At 48.7% G+C, this 14,250-nt stretch overlaps 1 protein-coding gene across 1 annotated transcript; it reads right to left on the reverse strand.

Annotated features, from left to right (window-relative positions):
• Positions 1–1,809: 1,809 nt before the first annotated feature.
• Positions 1,810–12,280, reverse strand: c3h19orf47 (chromosome 3 C19orf47 homolog). The gene is made up of 8 exons (XM_088912239.1): positions 12,241–12,280; positions 10,770–10,857; positions 9,950–10,064; positions 8,022–8,103; positions 6,627–6,755; positions 6,102–6,248; positions 5,188–5,264; positions 1,810–2,810 (listed from the first exon to the last, which is right to left on the reverse strand). Exons 1-8 carry the CDS (start codon positions 12,257–12,259, stop codon positions 2,295–2,297), a joined length of 1,173 nt encoding a protein of 390 aa, XP_088768365.1. The 5' UTR covers positions 12,260–12,280; the 3' UTR covers positions 1,810–2,294.
• Between the last annotated feature and the right edge of the window lie 1,970 nt (positions 12,281–14,250).

Below are 14,250 nucleotides of genomic sequence, written 5' to 3' on the forward strand. Positions count from 1 at the left end.
CCAGCAGGTGTCGCTGCACATGGCTAAGAATTTCATTAGACTAAATGTGAAGACCTGGGTCAGAAGGCAGAATAATTGAGGCAGCAGTTTGCTATTGGGGGGCTGGGTGCAAATTCTCCGGATGCAGCCTCAGAGCTCCGGGACTCCCCAATAACAGCAGCTACCCTGGTGCGAGCTTGCACCACCACTACAGTGCTATTACACACAATGGTGCAAAACTGAAGATTACACCTACACATCCCAAAGGGTTAATATTAATAGGATTTAAAGAATTATTGCCGTCAAAGTGCCCAGCTCACTGCAAACATGCCTGGCAAATATTGATCAATTCTCTTCAACATTACAGCAAAATGCAGCAACACTGGCATCTTGCACAGTGGGTGGATCTAATTTTCTTTGCACTCCAGTGTCTGAAGTTAATGGACGACTTTCTCTCCAGGCTTCAGCTTTGACAGGAGCTCATGAGTCATCTTAATCATTTGGAAATGACATCGGCTCGTCAGTTTTCAGACTGCAGCTCATCTAAAATTGATGCTCTCGCTTGTGTCCTCTCTCTCCAGCGGGAAGCCTGGCTCTCTCGACAGCACACAACAGTACTTCCAACGCCTTCTGCAGACATGAAAGCATTCTGAATCCCTCAGAACGGGGCTCTGACAGGCCACTGTCTGACGGCCCCAGATTACCCACCATGAGCAGATCCACTGAGGAATAAAGCTTCAGAAAAAGCTACTGGAGAGCTGAGGAATTCCCAAAACACCACACACCAAACCTTCCTGCTCACCACACAGCATGCATATTTCTGATCAGTCTGCAAAGCCCCAGCTGTAACCCAGTATTTTAAGCAAACGATGGGCTGTGATGACCCTCACATCTGTTTCGGCTCTCCTGCAATGCTTTCAAGTCCAGCACAGCACCCGCGCGGACCCCCTTCACGAGCCCGCTGCCTGCCAACTGCACAAGGCCAGAGCACTCAGACCGGCCAGAGCCGAGCTGGGCAACCAGGGGGGAAGCTGCTGAAATGCTCAAAATGGGAGCGCGTTCGCTCTCCACATTGCAAGGTTTGAAAACAGTGTCAGACTAGCAGCTGAGGTGGCCCTGGGCGCAGAGCAGTGCAGCGCAACAGTTCCTCACTCTTCTTACCCAGCACTGGGCACGCAGGAGCTCCTCCCTGCTGGGGCAGACAGCTGATTTAATGTGGACACGGCACTGAGCCGGTTTTCTTTTACAAAAGGGCACTTTAATACTTTCCCATATGGCACAGAAATGTGTCCACAGACAGCATACTAAAGCCAATGGGAACACGTCTCAGACAGGAGGCAATCAGCCGCCCTGGTGCTGAAGCAGTAAGACTCGATACTAGAAGGAGCAGAATGTGACCAGCGGTGAACTTAAAAAGCATAGCAATATGTTCTACTGTGCACTGAGCACATGGGAACACTGGCTTGCAGTCTGAGGAGCTGCCTCACTGGGCATGTTCTGCTAGAGGAGAGGCAGGCCTTCAGATGCAACTTCCAGATTCCCAAGAGGCATGACTCCTTCTTCCTAAATCCCAAAATTCTGTTTAACTTACCTTTAAATTTGTTCTAATAAGGTAAAATTTAGTCCATCTTAAATTTCTGCTAATGCCTTCAGAACTGATATAATTTATGGACAGTCCTTACTGAGCCACTCATGCAACTTCCACTGCAACAGACCCCCTCCCCCGCGACAGCGGCCCTGCTGTCTGCATGACTCCTGCCTCTTCGGCACACGCAGGCAGCGGACCGCGCACCCGCCGGCGCAAGGAGAACAAAACACAGGAGCTCAGGGGCTTAGAAAGGGTTTTCTTTAAGAACACTGGCAGAACAGGGGCAAAAATCTGGATACCATGACACTTAAAAAAAAAAGACCATGTCTCAATTTACAATAAAAACTGGAGTTTCTGCTCTGCTCTGCTCTGGGCTGTACAGAATACTGATCGGCCCCATCCGCCTGCTGAGGACTGCAGAACGCGGCCCGTGTCCGTCCACCCCCGGCGGCACAGGCCTCTCCTGGCCTTGCAAGCCAGTCACACGTGCAGACGGACGTTCACCAGGTCTACAGACCCCCGTCTCTGAGTGGCGTGGGATGAGGTGCCAATGCCGGAGTCACCCCGAAACCCCCGAGGCGTGCGTGCGTGCATCGCAGCGGCCGGGATTAAGATGAAGGTCCAAGTCCTTGATCCGATATTTTTTTTGTTAAAAACCACACAAACAACTGGCGCTCGTTCACAACAGACTGGAAACCGCAGCACTGCCAGACGGGGGTGGGGGGGGTTAGGTTTTCTTGGTGCCCAGCCTCTTGAAGACGCTGACAGTGCCAGCATTGTCCATCTGTGCCCCCTGGCACTCCCCCGTGCTGCTGCTCACCTTGGCGCTGCCGGCTGCCCGGTTTATGGTGACGGTGAAGCCTTTGCTCTTGGTGCTGGTGACGCGGCTGTCCTGCGTGTCTGCCTGCGGGGCGGAGGCCTTGCCCAGTCTCTGCAGCACGCTGACTTTGGCGGGGGGCTCCTGGGAGGAGGAGGAAGAGGAGGAGGAGGAGGTCGGGGCGCTGGGAGGCTTGCCCAGGCGGCGCAGGGTGATGGGGGTGGGTTTAGCTGGGACAGCAGTCCGGAGTTTGGGTGCCTGGGCAGAAGGGGCCGCCCTCTTGAGGGACTGGGGCGCTTTCTTTAGGACCCCGGCGTACTGCAGCACAGAGCCCTCGTCGTCGCTCTCCCCCGGCTTGTCAGAGTCCCCGTCTTCCTCCTCGTGTTCCGCTGCGGCTCCCCCTAGCCGGCTGAACACGCCTGTGGGCTGGCAGAGAAGCACGTGGTCAAGAGCAAACCTGCAGCTGCGCTACAGCGGACAACCACCTCGGGACGAGTGAAACCAAAAGCCCCACACCCCGTTTCACACTGATGCGTCACTGCTCTTACACGTCAGTTTACTGAAATCACTTTCACTTAATTAGGCTTATTTGCTGCCTGTTTTGCAAAGCCTCGGATGAACAGAGGAAAAAACCTGGTTGGCAGCTATTGCTGTGCATTCTGTGCCTTTGTTCTCTCAACAAGAAGCTGCCGCTAATGTTTTCCAGCTAACCAGCAGCTGGAGGCTGTCCAGGCAGTGGCTAAATGAGTGCCTGGAGCTGAGGGTGCTGAAACAGAAGGCCGCAGTGCAGGGAAGTGGACTGGAGGCTGAATGTGAAGTGCTAGGACCTCCATGTGCCCTACACAACACAGTCGCTTCACAGCAGTGTGCAGCCCTGGCAAGGGACATGCAAGCTCAGCGCCCCGTTTTTGAAAGCTGTCACCTGATAGGATCCAGCAGGATAATTTTCATTAAACTCCAGGTGGATAGGCGATAGGTGATGGCAAACGGGCCATGACCGAAACAGAAATAACATGCCTTCTCTAGACAAAAGAGTGTTTTTGTTTTCCCCAAATCAAACATCGAGCTCAAGCAGGGCTTTTGTAAGGCAGGTGGGCTGTCACCCAGATTAAACCATTCTGTACCCCTGTAAGTAACAAAGCACCAAGTCGTCTGTTCAACTGTACACCATGGACTTGTCAAAGAAGAGAAATTTGCATTCCTTTGGCTGCACAAAGGGAGCTCAACACTTTCAAGCTCTAAAAGACACCACATGTATTCAGAATGTGCTTGTGAACAGAAAGTGAGAGATGGGCTAGCTCAGTGCTGAGTTACCGTCATGCAGTGTTTTCCTGGGCCTCCTACAGAATCGTGCAGTAATGGCAGCTTTTATGACAGAACTTCCACAAACACGAATTGCTTAAAAACGTTCCGCTCCAGATTTGCTGCCGATTTCGATTTCTAATAAGAAAAACACTTAAGACAGCCATTTGTGATGTCCAATACATTTGACCAGAAAACAAAATCTTAAGATGCTGTCTAGGTAATATGATCGCTGCAGAGTCGGTATCAATGCTTTGTCTGCATTTACAGAGAGCTGAGCCGGAAATTTCACCAGCGAAGGTAATCGAGGAGCCACATCTGGAGTGAACGGCTGACAAACCGCTCAGCAGTCCAGCAGCTGTGTCTGCTCCCCTGGGTCAGGAGGCATTTAACACTGCGATTTAACATGAGAGAAGCTCTAGCTGAAGGCTAGGGACCTACCTAGACACACTGAAACAAAGGGTCCATGAACAGCTGCTCAACCTGCTCAACACCACCATCCCACTTTCTGCTCCGAGGAGAACAGGCCGGAGGGGCATGCTGCAGCATCCCGACAAAAACGCACAGGACACACGTGAAAAGGAGCTCCCAATTACTCTTTGAGTACTCATTTTTTTCCACAGCATATCTACATATCTCAAACCACCTGCAGCCGTGAAAGGGAATCGAAGCCCACATGGACAGAACACGGACTGCGTGACGGATATCGCTTTCAGAAAAAGAGGACAGGAACTCGGACAGGAGCGTGTCGCGGAGATGCGGGAACAGGCCGGGTGAAGGCGAGCGGACCAGCTCATCACTAATTCATCTCGCCTGCACACTTCCGCAACCCACTCATCCCCAGCTGGGACCCCCGGCAGGTCAGGAACGTATTGGGCTTCCTTTTTCAAACCCAGGTCAAATACAACAGAATTCAGGGCCATTCTTGATAGCTCCTGGATTGAAACGCAAGAGACACCCAGAACACGCAGTCAAGAGAAAGAGATCAGGTGTTGCACAGCTTCACTTTAAACAAACATTCTTATTGTGAAGGAACAGGTGAAGGTTTATTCCACGCTGAAAGGAAAAGAGACAAAATGTTTCGGCTGTGGAGCCTTCTTCAGGTAAATCCATGAATCCAGAGCCTTATTCCACAGACGAAACATGTTGTCTCTTCCTGTCCCTGTGGAGCCTATGCATGCCAATGCAGCTACCTACTCGAAATTCTTATTGTCATTCATGCTTGGTAGGTTATCCTGCCAACTCTTAAAGGTCAGTGCAATAGTTTCTATCCACCTCTCAGTCTTAGTTTTTAAAATCTTCACTGCTATGCATTCCACAATAAACATCAAATACGCAAAAATCTAAGCCGTGCACATCTGGTTTACGCGGATGTATCAGTAAGTGCACACTTCTGCCATCCAAATTCCTCCTAACGTTGTTTAAAGAGCCTGTTCTCTTGTCAGCAGGGCTGTGATGCTCTGGACACAGTGGCTGGTGTGCTGTTCAGCTCCAGCCTTACCTTGCTGCCTGTGGTGGTGTCTGCTTTCGACTCCGCTCCGAGCCGCTCGAAGACCGAAGTGCGAAGAAGACGTTTCTCTGTAGGGAGAGAAGGACACCAGGTCAGCAAAGGAGAGCATCGGCACTACTGCTCCCTCTAGCTTCCAAACACAGCATTGCAGCCGAGGGATGGGTGACAACAGAACAGAACAGCTGGCTGACTTCAGTTCCTCTCAGGTACATCCACCTCTCGATTTACAAACACCTGGTTTGTCACATTTCTCTAGATGGGAGCATGCATTTTGATTCCTATTTTTACAGCTTCAAAGAGATTTTTGCTGCATTGAAGTTGCATCCTATATAGACAGAAAGAAGACTGACACCATCCTGCCAAGACAGGCTCCCATAATACAGTTCTTCAGTGCACAATTGTTACACATTTCATTGTAAATGAAACTCACATACTCAAAATCTAAATGCTGCTCTCTCCAATTAAACACCAGATCCACCCATTAGCACTATAAAAACTGTAAATTAATCATAAAGTGGCAGAAACTTTTTAATTTGTACCTACCACCTTCTACAAAAAAACTACAGTTCACTTAATGTTATTTTGGCTTATACACAAGATTCCTTTTTGTGGAGCATTATTAAGGTAGAAAACACTTGCAGTAATTGTCTGCATCAGGCCCTGCAAGGTTAGAGCATCACATACTGACATGTTTCTGTCTGCTTCATTTGGTGCCTGGTTTTGTGCTGCTACAGTATAAACATTGGAACAAAAAAGTTACACGACAGGAGGCAAACAGGCACATCTTGCTCAAAAGCTTAATGACCCGCAATGCCTACTCCTTCGTCTTAAATAATTGACATCTTTAATCTATGGAATGTGCTCCAGACTCCCACAACTCTCTGCATAAAGTCATGCTGTCCTACCTCTCTCCGCCTGCTCCTCCAGGATCTTCCTGGTGCGGGGCGTGGTACCCTTGGGCATGTTGATGATGTATTTCCCCTCCATCTCCGCGGTGACGCGGCGCCTCTTCACGGCAACAGCTGGGCCTTCATCGGCGGGACGGGACAGCACTGCCAAAACACACGTTCCGAATCACTAAGCCGTCCCGACACAGCTACAACTCGCACCCCCAGAAACCTTCACCAGGAGCGCTGGGCTTCAGCGCGGAGGAGTGGAGTCAGCTCAGCCACTGTGCGGTAGCTTGAACCAGCTGCATGGATCTTTCACAGCCCTGCGCCCCCGGCACAGAAAACCCCCGGCGTCTCATGCAGACCTGAACTGTGTGCAACGCCCTGCTCAAAGCTGCAGGTTCCCCATGTGAGCACACCCCTCGCACGGCGGTCTGCAGTGACCAAGGACTTCTCCAAGGGCATCCTGGGAAGGAGCAGCAGCAGCTCGACTGTACCTGCAGCAGAGCCTGGAGAGAGCTGGCAGTGGGGGCACATTACCTGCTTTGGTGCTCTTCGCCGCCTGCTTGTTGGACACGGTGACAGACAGTTGGCGGTTGTCGGGCCGGCGCACGGGGGTGCCAGGGGGGGACTCGCGGCTCAGGCTGTTGGCGATCATGCGTGTGGCAGCTGCGGGGGGGTGGGGGGGAAGCAGGCGAGAGAAGGTGAACAGAAGCCCCTGGGGGCTGCACAGAGCCACACGTCCAGAAGGGCGGCAGCAGGAGACGAGTCCCACCAACAGAGGCAGAACAAGATTTTTTCCAAAGATTAAAAGGGTTATTCCCCCGAGCACATCTTGCTTATTGGAAATAAAATATTTCTTTCTTGTTATAGCCTCATCATCATGGAATCATACTGCAAAAGTTACTGGCATTGGCGATAAGTTGGTATAAGTTCTCTGCAAGTGGCATATTTGCAAATATGGAACTTAGTACTATTTGGGTAAAATATGCTCTAAAAACTTTACATTACCCATGAAAAGATTTTGCTACAATTGTTAGTAATTTCAGAAATACTGCTAGTAATTACTGGTAGTAACATATTCTTGATGAAAATGTGCACTGGAAACGTAATAAGCATCGTTTCCCCCCTAAAATTCATGTCATTGCATGTGTTAACAAATATATTAGATCCCTTTGATGTAATAGCTTACCCTGTATTATTTTTTTCCCCATTCTTAGTAGAGCCCCTTTCATTGTGTTATTATCATAAAGGCAGTGCTACTATACTGGAATGAAGTTCACTACAGCAGAGTAAAAACAAGGAAGCAAATTATCCACTCAGACACTCACTCTCCTGCTCCTTCGGTTTGTTAAATTCCCTCTTATTTTCCACGAGACACATGAGAACTTAGGGGATCAGGGAATTCTGTAATGTTATTTCGGAGCACTTAGCGGCTTTAACCTGAGAACAGGTCGTCACACAAGACACATCTTTCCTGAATGAAACTTAATCAAGAATAACCCAGGATACACTACTACCTAAACAAATTAACCCTTTGTTAACCCAGCTGTGCCTTTGCTACAGAGGCCGCTGCAGGTCGGGTGAACTAGATGCATGAGGTGAAGATGCTTTGGAAGAGGGATTAACTGCATTAACTGTCCTCAACACGCAGCGGCTGAACAGGCTAATTTGATGTGAAAGTGGAAAAAGTGGAAAATTTTGCGCGAATAAGCAGAAAGGGGAATACTGAACTCGCGCATATCAGGGTGTTACTGTGTTGATGACAATTTAGCATCAATAAAGAAAAACCCACAGCAAGGCAGGAAGGCTAACTTCTTTCTGAAAGAAATATGCTGACCGTGCTCAGAAAAAAACCCGAAAGAAATATGCTGATCTGGTACAGCCGAGCTCAGATGTTCTCAGGCAGCACCGCATGCCACAGGCTATACTCACGGGTGTTGGCAGTTCTCCGCAGCTCGGCCTGGATGCTCGTCTGGCCCGACGATATTGCTTCAGTGGCCAATTTGCACATATCCTGTGAGAAAGGCAAAGGACTAGCTGTCAGACTGCACCTCTTTTCCAGCACAGAGCAAATACTGCTCTCTAGTAAAAGGTTTAAGAATGCTCATGTGCATTAGGAGACATTAGTCAACTCATTTTGTATGCTTGGCTTCCAGATGTTAATTGCTGCCAAGGTCATATCAAGCTACAGTAACTGTTGAAAACAAGAAGATATTCTGTTTAATAATAACATATTGTATCACACACCCCCTACTCTTTGTGTAAAGAACTTTTCTAATCATAATTCACATTTGTGCCTCTGGGTTCTTGCTTCACCAGAGATCCCAAAATAGACTTTATAGATATATAGCTATGCATCTATAGCGTCTTTTTCATGTACCACAACCTCACACAAAAATAATGCACACACACATTGTCTTAACTGATGATGTTGATGATGATGATGTCTGCAGAGAAAAAACAGTACGAGCAAGGGGTGAGCTGCACATGTTCTGGAATCAATTTTGTGGGTTTGGGAAAAAATTTTAATGAAATTACTTCAAGTAGGTAGCTGTGACAGCATGCGTTGGCTGCAAGGGAACAAGTAAAGGTTCATTCCATGCTGAAAAGAGAAGAAAAGAAACAATGTTTAGGCTGTGGAGCCTCCTTCAGGCGTCAACCCCTAAGAACGCTCCACAGCCAAAATGCTGTTTCTTTTGTTCTCTTTTCAGCAGGGAATGAACCTTTACTTGTTCCTTTGCAAAATGCATTTAGCATGTTGTACCAAGTGCGGTCCTCCAAGATGAGACATTTACCCAAGGCCCAGGCCACTTGGACAGTAACACTGCACCAACTGTAACAGAGGGGGTGTTAACCCTGGTGTCCAGATTAAATTCCACTCTGGGCTGTACACTATATTGTCCCTAAAGTTCCTCATAAATGTAACCACTCTTCTCACCCTGACCTCCTAGGAATAACAGAATATTGGTTTAGAGTTGTGAAGACCAGGCACAAGTTGTGAAAAAACAGATGTGAACTACTAAACAGTCTATTGCTATTTTTCACAGGAAAAAACTCTCAGCCTGTGTCACTTGAACCAAGAGCAGCTCAAAATCAGGAGCTCCTGCTCCATCTGTGGCACATTCCTATAGGCCAGACAGCACTGACCCTCATCCCCTTGCAATGATAATATGCAGAAATAAGTTAAAAGCTTACATCAAAAACTGCAAGCTTGGTAGATATGTAGGAATAACAGGAGTGAAAGGGTTAGATTTTCACTTTGCAGCCTGAAAGGACCCACAGGCTGCCTGATCCACAGATCACAGGCGAAGCGTCTACAGACTATTAAAAGAACAGACACGTCAGGGAAGGGTGAAGCTGTGTTTCCATTTTTAGGTATGAATGTTGAGAGCAAGGGGTGAAAATAGAGAGGGACCAGCAGGGAGCCTGGCCAGTGTCCAGGGGAGATTAAGGAGGAGAATCTAGTTGTGCCCCCATGTTCTAACAAATGTCTAGAAAAGGAAAGAATCATACTGACCAAGCCCAGGCACCTTCTCTCATTTTTTTTTTTACAGTCAGCAATGGACTTCCCCTGGGGTCCCACAAAGGAAAATTAAAAGTCAGACTCAGAGAGGAGGTGTGCCCTTCAGCAAGGGATGCAGTGAGTCTCCCTCCTGTATGTAAAGCTCTTCTGGAACTTCCTGGATAAAAGGAATTATTGCATATGCCCAGAGTGCAGTGAGGAGCTGTGAGTGTGCACAGGCAAGCCGAGAACACACTCTGCCCAAAGAAGAGCAGTGTGAGGTCCCAGCCCACGCGGACAGGGGGCTCTCCTCTGTGGGCCCGTCTGAGCCTCTCGGCTCCGGCAGCGCAGTGCTCACCTGCCTGTAAACCAACTTGGCGTGTTTTAGGATGGCGATGATGTCGCCGATCACGGTGATGCCCAAATCCATCATGATCTCTTTGCTCAGGTCCATCAGCATGTTCTTCTGAATCCTGGGGAAACAGACAGAGTGATGCAGGGGCTTCAACCACAGAAGCAAAGATCATTACATTTCCCATTGGAATAAGAGTCTTATAATCTTACAGATTTTAACAGCAGATGTAAGATGCCAAAAATGACTTTCCTGGAACAGAAAGTGAAAAACTACTTTCTTGTATCCAGAGACGAATTACTGAAAACACAATAACAGCAAAGAGGCATTAACTAAGCATTTCTTCTGCCAAATCTGTCCTTTAAAAGAACCCTTAAGGCAGGAGGTGTCTTCCTTTCAATGACTTTTCTTTTCCCCAAACTAAACGGCCATGCCCATGCATCGGATTTCGTAGAAGATACAGATTCAAACCCTGGTTTCTCTGCAATCAATGTTCAAAATGCACATTATAATTAGATGTCACAATGAGAGGTCTAGGGTTTGCATTCCACACCAGCCCGGGTCTGATACAGTACCACAGTGTCATTTGCTGAAGCCTGGTTCATGGCACCAGCTGAGGCGATAAGACAGCATATCAGTGTCAACCAGACCAGAGACTGTATTCTTTTCACATCAGATGTTAACAGAGGGTAAAGCAAAGACAAATATAAAGAACACAACCAGCCTTTCCTGCCCAAATGACCAATCTGGTAAAACACTTTGCTTACCAAAATTGAAGGATTATTTTGAGTAGTGAGTCCTACTGGGCACAGATCCCCAGTCTTACCTGTTATCCACAAAGGAGACGGCATAGTTCACCGCCAGGCCTGGGGGGATTCCTGCGTCTTTGAAGAACTGAATCCACTCGGATGTAGCTGGAGAAAGAGGAGTGTGCAATCTGCTTACAAAAGCCAGACTTTGCAGCTCTTGACAGAGAAATGCTAACACAGCTTTCTAATAATAGACAAATCGGCTGCAGGAAGAGGTAAAAAACTAAAAGATAACCGGACTTAAACTGAATTTAAGATGTTTGTATCCTGATGTCTGATGAACTACAGCTGGTAAAATGAGCTCAAGAGCATCGAGAGACACACTACTTCACAGCTGGACACCCCAGGTACCAGAGAGCGACAATCCAGCAGGTCTACAGGTCACCCTTAAACTTTCAATTTGGAACCTGAAACATGAGTTTGGATCAGTTCAGTCGTCAGGAATGGACAGATGTGTTCCTTGCAAGTTACAGGGTGCTGATACTTTCACTATAAATGGGGCCTGAACTAATTAACTGGATGGATTGTCTGCTTCAGTAGCCAAAATTCAAACAGATAGCAGAGTTTTGGTAAATGAAGGGAGGACTGGGGCTCTCCAGGACCAGGGATGCCTCACCATAGTCTTATTGTAGGGCACACCTACACAGAGAACACGAAATACACGTTATTATACTCTGATTACTTGAACATAGGATTACCGACGGCGTACAGTAATTCAAACCGATCCAAAACAACGCGAACTCGGGACACTGGGAATTATTCCACTAAATCGAGAGCAAATGATCTCAGGAAGGACATCGTTATGAATGGGCGGTACCGGTCCAACATAAGAGACGTCGCTTTTTACACAGAACACGCGCGTTCGTGTCCACGGCCCCACAGCCTGTGACTCACACTCAGACTGCAGCACACCCCTCCGAATTTAATAAAACTGAAAGGGAATCTGGCTACTCCATTCCAAAATACACGATTCTTGCATTTATACACACAGTGTACTGCATTTGGCACTTTAACACAGAAAACAAATCAGTAACCTGAGATTCCTTTGGAAAATACTGTGTCCCGCATGGCGTGGAAAATATGACCACATCTCCCGGCCACAGGTTCCGTACCAACAAGAGAGGTGACTAGACAACCATACGGTCTCGTATTTAATTCACTAATCAGCTTCACTCCGCTCCAATCCCTCAGCTCAAGGTGGACCCGAGAGCTAAAAGCACCGTGCAGCTGTTGCTGCGTGTCCGGTGAAGTTGAGCCCCGCACAGTCCCTCAACCCGAGCAGAGAGATGAATTAGAAAAGCCGGGGGGAGTTTAAGTGCTCAACTCCAGAAACTCATCGCAGATCCTACAACATTACAGTTCAAGCCCGTCCCTCGTTTCCTCCTCTTAGTTGACAAATCGAGACCTTTTTTCTTTTTCAGACATATTCACGTTCGCTCGGATAAAATCAATCAATCAAAGAAAAGAAAGACAAGCCCACTCACTCACCTGTTGTAACCGACGCCATGTTTGTTGAACAACAGCTGCGTCCGGTGGACTGCTTACGTAACATCCGGGAAAGGCGGGTTCGGGATTGACGACGGAAAAAGCCGACCGGAGCCCGAACGCTGTACCGATTAAGAGAAGTCTGAACCAGGTCCGGATCGTGTCCTCTTGTAAAGGGTCAGGATGTCATGTGCTCTGGTTCTCCGAGCTCTTCTTACGCACTTTCTTCTTTGTAGCTCAAGAATCCTTACGATTACTTTCTGTTTGTGGTAGCTTGAGAGATTTGCTGTATACCTTTTGTACATGTATGTATTGTAACTAAATATCCTACCAAAACCAATAATACTGATAAAGTACTACTAATTGTAACGGTGCCACAAATGATAACTAGTAATAACTACAGTAAGCAAAATAAAATACGTTTTCCCTTTACTGATAAAGTATAAATCACAAACTCGTATTTCGTTAACGTGAAATACGGGCCACCAGAGGGCGCCCTGAGCCAGCTGTCGAGAACACACCTGACTAGTATACTTTTAAATGAGGGCCAAGGATTAGGTGGACCGTGTAATATAAAATGTCTGGCAGGCGCTGGTAAAGCGACACAAATACTTGTCAGTTCTAATAATGCTGCAGCTTCAGATGAGCTCGGAACAGTTTTAATCACTGTTACCTCTATGTGGACTGATCTCATCAGAACTCAGAAGTTTCCCTGCACAATGGGACAGTGGTATCCCAGCAAGGTGACAGGGGACACTGTGGTGCAGGGGGCGCTGTCCCTCAGAGGAGGCGTTAAACCAGGTTCCTGACTGCCTGAGCGGTACAGGCCTCAGCGCACTGTTCGTAAGAGAAGGGGAGGCTAACCCTGAGGTCCTGACACAATCTAACCTCCCTGAAGCTTCTGCTGAGTCCCGCCACTGAAATCATTTCTCTTTTCAGCTGTGTATCCGGGCAGCTGGTGCAGAATAGCTACCGTGGGTCCCCTGCTCTCGCTCGGCCTGTGTGGGAGGTCTGCTACGTGGTGCAGTTGTCAGTGCGATGAGCGGCTGCGGGCAGTCCCGTGTTTGTGCCTGCTCCTTCTGCTGCTCGGCCTTCTGTCACGGAAACCCAGCTTCGTTGCGGTGTCGGGCCTGCTCGAGCAGGGCGCTGCTCTCAGAGCGGCACGGGTTTGTGGAAGAACTGAGACCCCTGATCCCTGCGGGGCACGAGAAGAGCGCCGCTGGGGCCGCCGAGGGGGGCCCTGGCCAGAGCCTGCGGGCCGCAGCTGGCCCTGGCGTGTTTCAGTGCTCCCCACACTCCCCGACACCGACACCGTCGGACAAAACCACCCCTGCCACCACAGCAAGTACATATCTCTTTATTTCTTTTGCTGTTGCTGTTTTTTAAAATATTTTGGGTTTTTTTTGTACACAAGTGAGCCGGAGAGACAGAGAAAGAGAGCGAGTGACAGGCCTCTCCGCTCCGGAATTTTTTTTTTTCACAGTTTAATTAAAAAACGAAGATGAGGAGGAACTCGCCTCCCAGAACACAACAGACAGAGAGAGAGAAAAGGAGTGGGTTGGTTTTGGGGGAGGGGGGGGCAGTTGGCCTTGACCACAAAAATTGCACTTCCCACCCCCTCACGCACACCTTCTGCCCCTTCACCCTCCACCCCTCTTCCCCCCGTAAGCTTACAATGCAAAAGAAAATCGAAAACAGCCAGCCTTGACAATCAGAGAAGAAAATAAACATGGCCGACGGGTGCCCTCTCTGGCTCCCAGCTGTGTGTATCAGCGGTGGGCACCTCCCAGCTGCCAGGAGGCAAGGCCCCAGGTCTGACAGGAAATGGCACGGGGACCCGGTCACCGGAGCACACACAGGAAATGGCACGGGGGACCAGCGCACTGGTTACACACAGGAAATGGCACGGGGGACCAGCGCACTGGTTGCACACAGGAAATGGCACGGGGAGCCAGCGCACTGGTTGCACACAGGAAATGGCACGGGGAGCCAGCGCACTGGTTGCACACAGGG

This window comes from Atractosteus spatula, chromosome 3, assembly GCF_055471065.1.
Source record: "Atractosteus spatula isolate fAtrSpa1 chromosome 3, fAtrSpa1.hap1, whole genome shotgun sequence".
Lineage (NCBI taxonomy): Eukaryota > Metazoa > Chordata > Actinopteri > Semionotiformes > Lepisosteidae > Atractosteus > Atractosteus spatula.

Excerpts from the sequence above, each read along its gene's own strand:
- c3h19orf47 (XM_088912239.1), bottom strand. Across the intron at positions 5,265-6,101 it reads GGAGGAGCAGGCGGAGAGAG|AGAAACGTCTTCTTCGCACT; the intron begins GTAGGACAGCAT and ends CTCTCCCTACAG. Across the intron at positions 2,811-5,187 it reads ACACCACCACAGGCAGCAAG|CCCACAGGCGTGTTCAGCCG; the intron begins GTAAGGCTGGAG and ends CTTCTCTGCCAG.